The sequence below is a fragment of the Solanum tuberosum genome, unplaced genomic scaffold, assembly GCF_000226075.1.
Source record: "Solanum tuberosum cultivar DM 1-3 516 R44 unplaced genomic scaffold, SolTub_3.0 scf00103, whole genome shotgun sequence".
NCBI lineage: Eukaryota > Viridiplantae > Streptophyta > Magnoliopsida > Solanales > Solanaceae > Solanum > Solanum tuberosum.
Window position 1 is genome coordinate 629,443 of NW_006239027.1, and position 14,860 is coordinate 644,302.

General features: G+C 36.1%; 1 protein-coding gene across 1 annotated transcript; it reads right to left on the bottom strand.

The window, feature by feature from the left end:
• Nucleotides 1-1,276: 1,276 nt before the first annotated feature.
• LOC102578215 (DNA-directed RNA polymerase 1, mitochondrial) lies at nt 1,277-13,589 on the bottom strand. The gene is made up of 19 exons (XM_006348571.2): nt 12,554-13,589; nt 11,219-11,425; nt 10,959-11,086; nt 10,730-10,796; nt 10,549-10,607; nt 9,927-10,044; nt 9,591-9,704; nt 9,358-9,489; nt 8,857-9,273; nt 6,245-6,295; nt 5,898-5,968; nt 5,323-5,407; nt 4,730-4,882; nt 3,844-3,918; nt 2,922-3,011; nt 2,758-2,805; nt 2,442-2,556; nt 2,230-2,333; nt 1,277-2,027 (listed from the first exon to the last, which is right to left on the bottom strand). The coding sequence occupies exons 1-19, from the start codon at nt 13,388-13,390 to the stop codon at nt 1,917-1,919; spliced, it is 2,982 nt and encodes a 993-aa protein (XP_006348633.1). The 5' UTR covers nt 13,391-13,589; the 3' UTR covers nt 1,277-1,916.
• Nucleotides 13,590-14,860: the final 1,271 nt, after the last annotated feature.

Below are 14,860 nucleotides of genomic sequence, written 5' to 3' on the forward strand. Positions count from 1 at the left end.
TTTGATTTATTTATTTTCTTGCTTAGGTAGGTATTTTGAAAGAAACAATTAATAGTCAAGATTTAAGACTCAGTCAGATGTACTAAGACAAGATGTTTAGTAAATGTTTCTTTTGTTTTGTTTTATTTTATTTTACTTTGATAATTGACTTTAGTATTTGAGCAAGTAGGATCATCAATTTGTTTTTTGGTTTTTAAAACAATTTGTATAGTCCAAAAAAAGGGGGAAATCAAGAAAAGAAATGTAAAAGAGAAGAAGAAGAACTTTTCAATTGGACTTCAATTTCTATGGAGTTGTCATGTAGATATTGAGTAGGTAGAGAGTTACATCAACTTTGATCAATTCAACTCATAATATATAATTTAGGTGCTATCAATCTTATGCCTCTTGTTATCTTATCATGGTTGCCACTTTTATTTAGCAAGTATAAAAATTGTTGAGAATGAAATTGTGTCTTATTATCATAAATTTGATGGCACGGATTTGAGTCGTGAAATCAGTCAGGTGTGGTCCTTCTCCGAATCCTACGTGAATGTGAAATACTTAGTGTACCTGACTGTCCTTTTTAATATCATAAAATATCTTCTTTTATGTCTACGAGTTGAGGGGGAATATTAAATGTGAAGTTATAGTTGATTTACAAGTTTTGATGAAGTTGTTCATCCAACAAGAGTTTACTTCTTGTGACCTAAACCATTAAACAGTCTAGTCAATGACTTGCCTCAGTTCATCTTAGGTTTATATATTTTATATACACTGACAGTATAAGTTAATGTATCTTAACCGATAGTTAGGGAGTTCATCGAAACCCCTTTCATTGAAAATTACATAATTACATTATATATATGTTGAATTTCTTTTGATTTCTTTGTGTACTTTTTTATGTTTTGAATCTCAGTAAAATCCAACTGCAGCAAGTTATTTTAATGTTATTAATTTAAGATAACTATAGTCAATACTTATGTTACAATGCTTATATTTTTGCATAAAATACGAGGACTGCACAAGAGTATAAAAAGCTACGTAATCATCTTAATTCATGTGATAACTTATCCCAAGATTAGTTATCCTGAAATTGTAGTGTTGTTTTTGTCCCACACCGAGGGTTAGAAAACTAATCTCGAAATAACTTGTTCATCATCCAAACGAGCTCCTTAGTGATCTTGTAAAAATACTATTTCACCGTCGGTATCGGGGAAAGGAGGAAGGAATAGTAGGTCCTTGCTTGGCATATCATGTACTAATTGCATGAACAATAACAACAATATAACTTCTTTCTATTATAAAAAAAAAATCTGTGAACTGTATTCTTATTACAACAAAGCTTAGGATAAAGATATAAGAGGTATAAAAAATGAGGTGACATTTCACCATAAAAGATATATATACAACCTGCTATGTAAATGGTACAAAAGCAAGTAATTATAAGATTTTATTGAGGTAAAAAAGGGGGAAGAAGCTATTGTCTTACTGTTTTACTCAGCACTATGTAGAGTCATATAAGGTCAGTCTTCATTAGTTTGTCTTTCCAGCGCTGGAGGGCGTTTTCGCTTTTGCTTACGCCTTCCTCCACATGCTTGTACACGAATAATATTTCATCGAAACCATTAGCCCGACTGCTTTCACTCAGTACAACTTTTCATAGAGTAGCTTATGGGCGTAGCAACCTGACTCATCCTGGAAATCCTAAGCTTGTCCAACATGTATGGTCAATGCCACTTTCTGCAGTAGCATGTGACAGGGTCATCCAGGTGGAGCAGCCAATGTGTCAGTATACGCTCGTGTTTCTTGACTTCCAGCGCAGCAGTTGGCCTAGCGCCATCGATCCAAGAGTTTGAAGATCCCATTGAGTTTTGTCATTGTAGGGAGAAAGCAAACACCAGACCACATAAAATCGAAAAAATAAGACTGCTCGACTAGTTGAAAAAATAGGGAGATTCCAGAACTTCTCTTAGATCAAAATCACCCCGCTCCGGTAACGGGGGGAACTGCAAGTCAGGGAATGACTGCTGAAAACTCTCCAGTAACTGTTAACAATTAATAGTGTGTTAATAATTTGTGACACGCTATACTTTAGCCTTTAGCAGTCTTATCTTGAAGAAAACATAAGCAAAATCCAATGCAAATTTGATGAGGATAAGAAGGGCTACAACAGTTTACAGTAGATTGAAGTTTGTTTAATGCGAGAATCATTAATGTCTTGAAGGGCAACTTCCAAAAAAAACTTACATTTTCCAGTATGGGTGCGTCGTAGAGTTCAACAAATTTTTCTCTCAAAATCTTGTTCATTTGGTCAACGTCAGATGCATGTGTCCAGTATGAGTCATGCACTCCTGCCATCAATATTGGAATGAAAACATTAGCATGTATCAATTGACGCTTATTCACACGGGCACTTGACATTTCATGTGACCGGAAAGAAAATAGGCAGCAATACAAACCTGCAAAACTTAAGCCAGCTTCTTTGCAGGTAATGGCAGTCATCATCATGTGGGAACCATCAAGAGAGTGAACAAAATTTGGAGGGAATGCTGTTCTCTGTCGCTTAACCATTACCTATAATTTATGATAAGAGCATGAATAACAGAAAACACCACCTAACTTCCAACTTATAGTTGCAATTCACAGTCATTGATCCAACATCTCCAATTAGTTTCACGTTTTCGAACAGTGTAATTGCATGTTATTCCATTCATTTTTTTTTTGTTGTATAAGCATTATGAGTGAAGGAGAAAGACAAGTTAAATGCAAGCAAACCTTATCTGTTTCACGCTGTAATGTCAAAATCTGAAGAGAAGTTTTAATCTGCATAGAGTTTAAAGTCACAATTAGTTAGTGATCTTCGAATATGAAATATGTCAAAGACATAAGATAGTTTGAAATTCCATGCAATTTAAGCTTTGAATGCATCAGAACATTACAAGATGCCTTCCTAATTTGCGGTAAGGTTGCACAACAGGAAGTCCAAGTGGAGTAGTCCATCGTACAGGCTGGTTTTCCATGGCAATAATCTGGATAATAAAGTGTTAACCATTAGTAAAAAGAAAACGAGACCATAAAAACTTCAAAATCCATCGAAATGAAAAAAAAACAGGAGCAACATAATCAGGTGATACTGGTGTTTGACATTATTTTGTTTTCATTCCTTTACCTTCAAAACATTTCCCATCTGAAAGGGTTTTCCTCCCTAAGATTACAATTACAAACAAAGCACTTTCAAATTCATTGACTAACACCACATTGAGTCCAATTAGAGGGTAACACAATATGATTTGTCATCCCAGAGTTCTAGTATTATTCGTTTCTTCCCCCTTTTATTTTTAGATTTCTATCACTACCTATTATTTCAATATCTTATCATCTTGCTGTTGTTTGTATTTGTTGCTATTGCCACTTCTTCACTGTTTGCTCAGCCGAAGAGTCTTTCGGATTCAGTCTCTACCTTCTCAAAGGTAGGGGTAAGGTCTACATACGCTCTACCATCACCAAACCCCACTTGTGGGAACCTGGGTTTGTTGTTGTTGTTGCAATTTTAGCTTATGCTACTGCTTTTCACATCCAGCATAGACCAGAACATGTGGAAGCATCAAAATTTTTTTAAGTTCCAGCTTATATAATCCTAAAGATCAGCTTCTGTACTAATATCAGAACAAGGAAGTCACTGAACTAGGATCAAGGGATAGACTGCAGCGCACATTTAAACAACTACCGAGACAAAAATTATGCATCATACATCAAACTTGAGATTCTTAACAGGTTTAACCACTAAAATTTTAATTTAATAACTCAAAATTCAATACATGAACTAATTAATTAATGTGATAATTGGAATAAAAAGCAAACCTTTGCACAATCTCCAAGCCAACTCATGATACTTCTGGCTGCTTCAAACATCTCTCCTAAGGCAGTCAACGTGGTCTGACCATGTGTGAAAGATAATAAGATCAAGTACATAAGCAGATACAGAACAGCATTTAAAGGAACATTGACGCTAAATAGACAACATAAAGTATAGACATGTAATTCAACAGCAACCTCAAGGACCTCTAAATGTAGTTACATAATGTTTCAAACCACTCACTCCATCCCAAAACATCCCAATTTGACTCCCAAAGGTAAGTTTTGGTGTTGGCCAAAGCCACATTCAAGACTAAATGTAGAAATATGTTTCACCATGAAATGGCAAAATGATTTAAATTACACGCAAGTACAATCATGTACTATGTAGAAGATCTAGAATTTTGTAAGACTGCATAAATTTATCTGAAAATATGTTTGACCAAAGTTAAATTTGATTGTTGGAGTCGATATGAACGCAAGTCTTAGGATTGGAGTAATACTACATTTTGCATGGGTACTAGACCTCATTCCCATCAATTTTTTTTGGTTTGTTTAAACAACACTATGATTTGAAAGAAGATAAAAATATGACTTCTAACATTTGCTGGGAGAATGTTGGACCCCTACATTGACTTTTGTGTTTTGTGGAATAGAACAGAAGATAGTTTGTATAGAGAACAGTGAAAAGACGAACCACATTTACTTCTTTTTAATATGAATAAGTGATGACCCATATTACTGTTAGACAACACTTCAGGACTAACCTCAAGGAAAGGATTACCTATTTGAGATAGACAGATTTATTTTGATATGCCATGACTTTACTATAAATCCATTTATATGATTATATTGAAAAGCCCAAGCAGATTTGAATAATCTAAGTTCATACTTTTGCCGCATAACAAGCTGCTGAAAACAACTCATTATCATCTTCAATGGCACCACGCTCCTTCAATCTTCTCTTGATTTGGTCACGAGCACCAATATATGTGACACCGTACACTGATGTCATCACTGTTTGCTTGACCAACTTCCTGTCCACCTGAGTTAGCAATTAAAAGCAACGCGTTACAGAAAGAAATATTATTTAGCACATTATAATGATGCTCTGACGAGTGAAGAGTAGTGCAAATCAGTTCAGAGGATTAAGTTTAATTATCTTTTGCTATTTCATTCTTGATGTAAGCTGGAGTATGCTAATGAGGCAGAAACATTGTTAGAATTCATAGAATCCATCAGTTGAAGAGGAACATACTTTTGGTTTTCTTTTCTTCTTTTGTTCACTTGTACAGAAAATCTATCACTCTCTTTGTGTTATTTATTAATATAAATACCTCTCCAAAAAAACTATAGAGTGTCTATCATTCAGCAGACATAGAAATATAGATGTATGCCCCTCATATATTACTCCATAAAACTCTGAAAAAAAATCCATCATTGCAGTACATAAGCCCAAAGAATTTAGACACATCAAAGACAAACCTGGTTAATTAACAGCCTGGCACGCATCACATTTGGATCAGTTGCAGGATCTTTATCTGCATCTCTCTTCATAATATCAAGAACTCTGGTTGAAGAAAGAAACTTACAATCATCATATAGAAAAATTGTAGTCTCCTGTCAAAGATTGTCTAGGAACTAAGATTAATCACAAAAGCATTCCTATCACAGAAGGAAAGGATAATTGTTGATCCAGCCTAGTAATTTTGGCATCATTATATAGGTTACTACTAGAATACTATTACACTATTACACAAATGATCCTCTCTAATCTCTATATATGAAATTTACATCTAATCCTGAGTCCATCAATCACAATTACAACAGCTTAAGTTTAAGCATCTCTCTATCACAAGAAAAAATTGGTAGATATATTATCAATCTATAATCTCTTCTCACCAAAGACAAGACACAGTGAATTTGATCAAACGTCCTGCAGCATTTTCTACAGCTGGTCTCAGACTTAAGTCTTCTAGGATTGAAAGCCACATTGAAGGAGTGAAAGCAAAAGAAAGGAAGTAGGGGAAGTGCAGTTTAGTGGCTAAATAGTAACTCACCGAGCAGCAATTCCAGAGTAAACATCAGCAGGCTTGTCTCCAGCAACAAGATTGACTGCAGCTGCTCCTAACTGTAAAGTAATCCAAACTCGGTCAAAACATGCCAACTCAAAACATTTTAGCACCATTTAGGATTAATTCTGTAGTACACAACACAAAACTATGCCATAATTTGTCAAGTACATTTGAATGCTGAATTAGCTAATGCTGCAACTCAAGCCCAGAGCAGGCATACTTGATATCAAACAAAGACAGCTTATGCAATGAATCAATCTTTTTTTTGAGTAAATATTCAATGAATCAATCTTACAGTCTTAAAGAAGGCAACAAAAAAGGACATGCATTACCTTATCCCTGCCAAGGGCGGCATAATGTTGTAACCCATTGCACGACCCATCCTTCATTAAAAGTCATAAGCAGACAATCAGATTCACACTGTAGGTAAAACTTCAAAACATGACGTATACATGCAACAACATTTTAAGTAAAGTCTAAAGCTACCACATATTAGAATGTTTAGTTCATCCTTTAGTGATTAACAGATGGCTCTTCAACAATAGATTTTCTTAGAAATAGGGATTTATTATTCATGAGTTCAATTTTCCTAAAGATTTCACGAAAAATATTACTTAATTATTAAGGATGTAATATTTATTACATGAGAAAGATTAACTAAAAGTAATAGTTATAAAGTACAACAACATACCCAGTAATCTGGATTATAACGTGCAATACTAACATTGTAGGTGAAATACAAAATTGCACTAAATTAATGAAAAAATTATAGGATTCCCACTAGAACAACGAAATGAGAGGAGTGTTTACAACCTCAATTATACAACCATTGAAAGTAAGCTAAAACAAATATCACACAACATTCAAGAAAACATGGCCTATCATTGTGAAGTCTCATATGCAGTACTGCAATTTTTTTCAGACTACTTGGATGTTCAAGGGCATAAATTGCACCACTGTCAGATTGATTCCTGAAGTACAGAATTTTTCTTCTATCAGAGAACTTCCACCAATCTCTTGTTGTATAAGTTGATCTCTGAAGTACTCACAAAAGAGAATGCAGAATGTTATGAACTGTCTGGTGGATTCTAGTCAAGCAGAATTTGTTCAAGGAAGGGTTATCACTGACAATATTCTACTCTATGAATTAGTAAAGGGGTATCACCTAGATGCATGCTCAATGTTGACATGCAAAAAAAGGATATGATTCTGTTGAGTGGCCTATCTAGAGCAGATACTGATCAGCCTATATTTCCCTAGTATCATTATTGAATGGCTAATGGCATGTGTGCAGATAGTGTCCTATTCCATCATCATTAATGGGAAACCATCTAAGCCTTTTGAAGCTAAGAAAGGCTTGAGACAAGGAGATTCATTGTCCCCATTCTTGTTTGTTTTAGCAATGGAACATCTAAGTAGACTATTGAAGCAATGGGGGAAAATTCGAAACTTTAACGTCCATCCTAAATATGCCAAATTGAACCTAATCCAACTTGGTTTGCAGGTGATTTACTCCTGTTTTGTAGAGGAGATGCTATGTCAGTCAATACGTATTTGATCAGTTTCAATGTTTCTCACAAGCCTCTGGTCTTATTTGCTAATCCATCAAAAGGTTCTGTTTATTGTGGAGGAGTGTCAAGAGAAGTACAACAGGAAATCCTGGGAATCTACGGCTTCAATAAAGGTGAACTCATTATAAGATACTTAGGGGTGCCTTTGAGTACAAAGAAGGTGTCAACTGTCCGCCCTTGATAGATAAGATCTTGAGTAGGACAAAGTCTTGGACCACAAAATTCTTATCCTATGTAGGTAGAGCCAAGTTGATTAAGTCAGTCAGTCAGTCAGTCAGTGTTCTGAGACATTTATCCTTCCAAAGAAAGTGGTAAAGATAATTGAAGCTACATGTGGAAGTTTTTTGTGGATTGGAGTTGATTTATCAAAGAAGCACATCTAGCCTGGGATAGAATTTGCCAACCTGAGACAGTAGGAGGTTTTGAAACAAAGTTGTCATGATCAAACTACTATGGAACTTGAGCCAGAAGAAAGACAAGCTCTGAGTAAGATGGATTCACAGTTCACTGATATTATGGGAAGAACAGGAACTTCTTTGTTGGACATTGCCAAGCATGCATCATGGATTGTTCAAAGGATTCTGAAAGCTAGTAAATGTGTGGATGATGCAGTATGCCTGAGCTGCAGAGTTTGGCATCATTTTCAACTAAGCTGTCAAAGGCTCTCTTGAGTAATGAGGCATGATTAATCCCTGAAACTACATGAAAAATAGGTTTGTGCTATGCCTCCTTTAAGCAGCACTAATATATAGGAGCTAAGGCATGCACCTCATTGCCCGTGGCTTCTGCCTTGAAGACAGCAACACTTGAAAAAATATTTTACTTGATTGTATGTTTTGAATTCTTTTGTCTGTGTAATTTGGTCTGCTATTACTCTTGAACACATATTTTTATTTTCTTCATAGCACTTTCATTCATTAAAGCCCAAGGTTAACTGCTAGACCCCATGACTTTGGGACCTCAACTATCTAAATGGCACCATTAGTTTGAGGGCATTCACACAAACCGAAATCTCTGGTAGAAAATCCCCCTCCCCCCGGTTCATCACTATGCTAGCAAGGTTCAACTATCAGGATGACCATCGAAACCCTAAGCCTAAGCAACTTTCATCAACCTTTCAAATTGATTAAGGAAATACTAAAACCATGAGAATAACTTCACAGCATAATATTACACAGTCACAAGCAATATACCCTCAGTAACCATCTAGACTAGTTGTGGGCATCATCTAGAATTAGTGGAAGTACACAAATTTGCAACATAAATTTAGCTTTTCGTTCCTGCAGCCCTCTCATCTACAGAGCCTTCAAGAGGTTCAAGCTAAGCACACACATTACGAACTCCACCACAAACATTCTCGCATTATCTATTACCTGGTGAATGGGCATATGAGATATAGAGGTCTCTGGAGAAGGGCTTCTCAATGCTTCAGATATGTTAATACATGTTGCTAAGCATTGAAAAGGATCTTCCGCCCCCAACCACCAACGCCTTCCTTCCAGTGGCCTGTCTGCAGAGTCAAAAATATCCTCCACATGGTTTTCACTGAATGCTGCACGACCTTCATATGATAACTTATCAACACCACCACCATATACATTTGCTAGATGTATCTTCAGCCAGCGTAAACCGGACTTTCCAAGTGGGCGCCCCTCAGAGAATTCAAGGATGCCACGGCATAAATCAGAACCAAGATGGTTCAAATACGGGTGCATGGGGTATGCACGACCACGAAAATCAAGATTATGTGGATAATAAAAACCCTCTTCATCCTTCATTTTCCGCGCAACCTGCTCTTCAAAACAAAAGGTCATGGAATACTATACATCAATACAGGAAAAAGTGGAATAACATAAGACGAGGATATAACTTACAGCTAATTTGAGTTCAATATCACACCGCTGAGAATGCCTCTCGCAGTTCTCTTTTTTTGCAGCTTTAACTTTCCACTTCCATTTCTTGATTTCTTCTTCATCTTCGGTGTCTGGCTCTTCGGGTAAAGGTACCTGAAATCAACTCACCTCTAAGAACACATGCATGTGGTTAAACAAACCTCAAAAAGCAAAAGGGAAACAAAATCTCAACATCATGTAGCGTAGTCACCCACATCTTCCCTGTCGACTAAATCAGCAAGACGGCCTCCACTAGCCCATATTCTGTCTAATATGCCAAGCACCCTTTTATTCACCCTCCATTTGGTATTACCAAGAGTGTCAAGTGCCTGAAAGGTCAAAATATAGAACAGTGAAAAACGAGTACTGATTTTCTTTCTCCATCTTTTTTTTTGGGGATGGGGGTGGGGGGGCTCGAATTTTGAATATTACATATAGAAAGGTGAAAAACGAGTCCTGATTTTCTTTCTCCATCTTTTTTTTTTGGGGGGATGGGGGGTGGAGGGCTCGAATTTTGAATGCTACAGATAAGGAAACATCTGCCTGCAAACCTGGAATACAGGTTCCAATTGCTTCTTTGGAACTCTTTTAACTGCTTCACGCTGCTGTTTTGCTCCATGCGTCCGCATAATGTATGATGGTAAAAATAAGTATGCACCTCTGTCATACCTGCCAGAAAATGTGGAAATTTAACCCAATCCATACATGGTTCTGAGATCTAATGGCTGGAATTACCAAACCAAGCAGCCGATGCAAATATGTGGTCCTATCGCCAACACAGGAAGTCAATAAGCCTTATTCATATATCAGTTTAGCTTTCTCTGAAGAGACATCTAATTACCACTGACCAAAATTTTAACTGTGACTTTGAAGATCAATCAAGTTCTTCAGGAAGAAGCAAATACCAATAACAGGTCACACAGTAATGGTTACTCGGAAGAACTTCGGTCAATAAATCTAGCAATACAAACAAGTGGGAGAAACCTCAGTCCACAGATACTATCTTGAGAATGGATTTTGACACACCTCAAAGGTACTAAGTTCCGGCCAACGGGAAACAAAACCTTTTATTCACTACGGAAAAAAAAGGAAGAAAATAGAATAGAGTAATTATCTAAACTCAAGTATCTAGCATACAGAATGGAAATAAGAAGAGAAGATCTGCATACTAACCCTGACCAATTCTGTGGAGGAACCAGCATCGGCATATATGGAATCACCATATGTCTAGCCTGTTCACGAGAAAAGATTTACTGTCATTATATGTAATTCCTCTATGGCAATTGATTATGTAAGCAGGAGAATCACAGTATCACCCAACGGGCAATGAGTATCTGTGAAATACTGTACTCACAGTTTTATCTAAGCCTTTACGAACAAGTGGATCACATTGAATCACACCATATCTTCTGCTACCTTTCCTGTAATCACGGAAGCCACAAAAGAAATCAACAATGAATGGTTCGGAAATGTTATCTACATCGAACCCCATGATGAAAAGAGTGGATTTCTTTTCTTGTTTACCTCTATTTCTATTGAGGCAACTGAGGGAAAGGAATTCATCGAGTTAAGTTTGTACTCACACTGTTTCTACAGTTTTGAGGGTGTGCATAAATGCTGGCCGAATATCTGGAGGACAATCATCTAACTGGTCATTTGGAGGCTGTATATAGGCGGTTTCTATTAATATCTGAATCAATTTGCAGCCAACCTATAGAAAGGCATTACTTTCAGCAAAAAAAATAATCACAAACTACTATAAATACAAGGGCATGCCCAGGAAAGGAAGCTCCAATACTGATCATACAAAGGTGCCGAAGGGAAGACACTGTTGAAGACAAACCTTGACAAGGTTGTCCTGGCCCCAAGGCTTTTCATCATCTTGCTGCTTCACAATCTTTCGAACCTGCTGCAGCTTCTGTTTCTTCATCAAGATTTTTACTTTTTTCCTCAGCCTCTCTCTTTCTTTCATTATATCACCAGCTGTTTCTTCCAAGGACCCATCCAATGCATTTTTCTTTGTCTTCTCCAAAAATCTATGTATTCTGGCCTGAGAAGGAATTGAAATAGGACCAATGAACTACACAAGCATGGCTGAACAGCTCTCTTTTTGTTATATACTTTTTGATTAGTCATGAGAGATGCTTCTGAACTTAGGCTAGCAAATGGAGACAACATAAAAAGGAACCATGAAGTTCCCAATAGCCTAAAATAGCCATTGATTCAACGCCACTATATACAGAGAGGTCATTAATGTAACAGAAGAACATACAATACAAGAACTCATAAGACAGGTTGTACTTCGAGTGCCTGTAGTTTGAGTGGCAAGTGTCTTCTGTCTAATAGGAACACTTCATCATTTGTTTAGATGTTCAATCAAAACAAGTTGTAGTTCAAGTGTCTAAACAAAATTATGGGCAGTCGATGTATTCAGCATTCTGATTTTAGTTAATTTTTGGACACGCACGAGATTCCATTGAGTATTGATGATACGGTGCTCATTGTGGAGAACCATGTTTTATTGTAGGTTCTACCACTTTTTGTACACCACTTGTATACAGTATACCAGGGTTTTCTCCCAAACAAACAAAAAGAGAGATTTTGGCAGCCTTATTTCACCCATATTGATACTGCATCATAATACATTTGAAACAAGGAAATGGAAACTTATTGCAGCCTCTCCAAGTTCCATTGACATTTTTATTTTTTTTATAATGGTAACTAAGTTCCATTGACATTTTCAGTGAAAAGATTGCAATAAAATTAAACAAGTTATCGCAGAGAAGGAAAATACAAGTTTGCATAAATCAATACAAGACAAGCACACAAAAGGATATAAAATCAACTGGAATATCACCCTAACTAAGCAACTTTTCCCCTCACCATCCGGGATGTAAAATTTTAATCTATTTCAATTCATGTGTTTGTGCTATCGCTTTCTCCAGCCTATTCTTTCCAGATGAGGGGCACATGGTCACTAGAAACCCCATAGGACAAAATTTTAGCTTCCTAAGAGATAATGAAACACCAATATTTCGCTCCAATAGAGAATCTGCTGGCATATGTTGCTATGAGGTTATGTTGATTACTCTAAGGAACATACAACAAATGTAGCAGAGAATAGAGTCATTGACTACAATGCAAGTATAAAAAAAATCCCCAATGGACAGAGACGAACCTCGTGCTCAATTGCTTCACCAATGTGGGAAGCAGCTTGCACCACTCTAGCACTACCACTTCCTCCACCAGTCATTAGCAACCCCATCAACTTGTGCATTGTAATCACAGCCATCATTTCAGCAGGCAACTGATCAAAGAAGGGAGCATAAGCCCCGCGGTTCTTACCTTCATCACACAACTTCTGTTCAGCAGCTATGGCATCCCTCAATGGCTCAAACCAACCCAAGAACAAAGATTTAATATAGGGCAAGTTTGGCGCCAGCTTTTGCTCACACATATCCATCAGCAGCTCCTGATACTCCTTAGCCGCGTCTTCCCATGCTTCAGTTTCTACCTTTATCTGCCTTCTCCTAAGCAAATTATACTTCCCAATCCCCATCCCACCTACTGTTTTCGGCTGCTTTGGCTGCAAATTGGTCTTCAAAGCCTCATTTTCTTTGTTCATTTCCTCAATTAATTCTTGAATTTCATCAATATCTTCTTCAGATGTAGAAGCAATAGCCTCTGCAGCACTACCATAACTCCTCAAAATTCCTAAAGATCCACAAACTCGAAAATCTCCTTTAACTCTAGAAAAGATTGAACTTTCAGAGAAACCCAAGTAGTGATTCCTACAACTATCTTCACACATCCCATCTAAACATCTACTTTTTCCATTAACTCTAGTAAAGATTGAACTTTGAGACACACCCAAGTTGGGATTCCTATAAATTTCTTCACACAACCCTTGTAAAGGTCTAGTCTTTCCAAAAGACTGAGCAAAACCAAGAAAATCTGAATCATGGGTATTCCTCAATTTTCTTGAATAAGCTTGTTTAGATATGTATCTCCACATATTCAGTGGATCTTTTGTTGGAAAACTGAAGAAAAAAGATTACCCCAAATGACTAATAACCTGAAAAAAAGGTAAGGGAAACTGTGGAATGCTTGCTAGCATTGAAAGGGAAAATCTTGAGAAGAAAAAATGGTGAAAAGAGAAGCACAGGAGAAGGAGTTTGGCAATGGAGGCTGCCTAAAACCCTTCCAAAAACCTATTCTTTCGTTACTAAGAATTAACAAATACTATCCGGGTTTTAATTTTACCTTATTGGCTGACCGACCCGACCCGTTACAGTAACTTTCGAGGGATGTATGGCACTGAAATTCAGAATTTCTTTTTATATTTTTAGTTTTTTATCCAAGAAATTTAGAATTTCCTCCAAACTCCAAAAAGAAAAAGATTATAATTTATTAAAATGATACCTATTTTATGGTATTCCACAAAACTTAATTTAATGATAATAATATGAAGCTTTTGCAATATTCTCTCATTTGGATATTGGACTTAAAGGTTTCGAGGTGAAATTATAGTTTGACTTTCTCTGTAAATTTATTTTTTTGTTATATTGTCGTATTTATCATTAAATAAATAAAATGAGAAAGAAATTGGATTGAAAATTGGCAAAACACTTGATAGATAGAAAGAAAAACGAAGGATTTAGCTTATAGAACAAAAACAATATAAACTAAAATTGGAAAAAGTTAAAAAGAGAACAAGAGAATAACTTTCATTAATAAACTTCAATTTTAATAAAATAAATAATATTAAAAATCACCAAATCTAACAAATAAGTTGTGCAAAAGTGTTGTTCAATCATGGGCCACAACATCTTCATAGGAGGAATCAAGACCACTAAAAAGTCAACAAAAATTGTCAATAAATATTTCTTTCTATCAAGAGTCCAAAGCATACACATATAACCTACAAATTGTGATTTTGTAGAATTTGCCTACATCTGACCATGCTTAAACCTCAGTCGTAAAATTACATTGTATATTGTGAAAGCTTCTAAATTTAAATTGTTACTTATTTACAAACTCATTTTTGTTTATTGTTTTGCTTATGATGGTTCATTTACGATAATAGAAGTCATTCACACAATTCAATCACATAAAAAAAAAAAATCAACTGAAGTAATTTTCTTCATCAAATAAGAGGGTATAATTTTGAAGGAAAAAAAATGTTTAAGGGACATGTTTACAATATTTGTTAGACTAGTTACGTGTGAATTTAACGAAAATGCAGCACATGACGTGTAAGTTAGAAGCACGTTTGGATCCTGCCATAGACAAACGCCTAGTATTTAAGTAAAGAAAGATAAAACGAGTAAGCTTTTATCCACCGAGTTTTGAACCATACATCAATGGTGTACTGCAAGAGGGGGGACAGTGAAAACCAACCAAATCTTACTATTCTATAACTAAATTATTCATTCCAAAATCTCTTCAATACAATTTCTAGTCCACACCCCCCCACACCCGCATG

What these genes read in the sequence shown, in the direction of transcription:
- LOC102578215 (XM_006348571.2), bottom strand. Translation starts at nt 13,390, where the DNA reads ATGTGGAGATACATATCTAAACAAGCTTATTCAAGAAAATTGAGGAAT. An exon ending in GCCAGGACAACCTTGTCAAG is followed by an intron (nt 11,087 to 11,218) that starts GTTTGTCTTCAA and finishes GCCTTTCTATAG; the next exon opens with GTTGGCTGCAAATTGATTCA. An exon ending in TACTCTGGAATTGCTGCTCG is followed by an intron (nt 5,408 to 5,897) that starts GTGAGTTACTAT and finishes TTCTTCAACCAG; the next exon opens with AGTTCTTGATATTATGAAGA.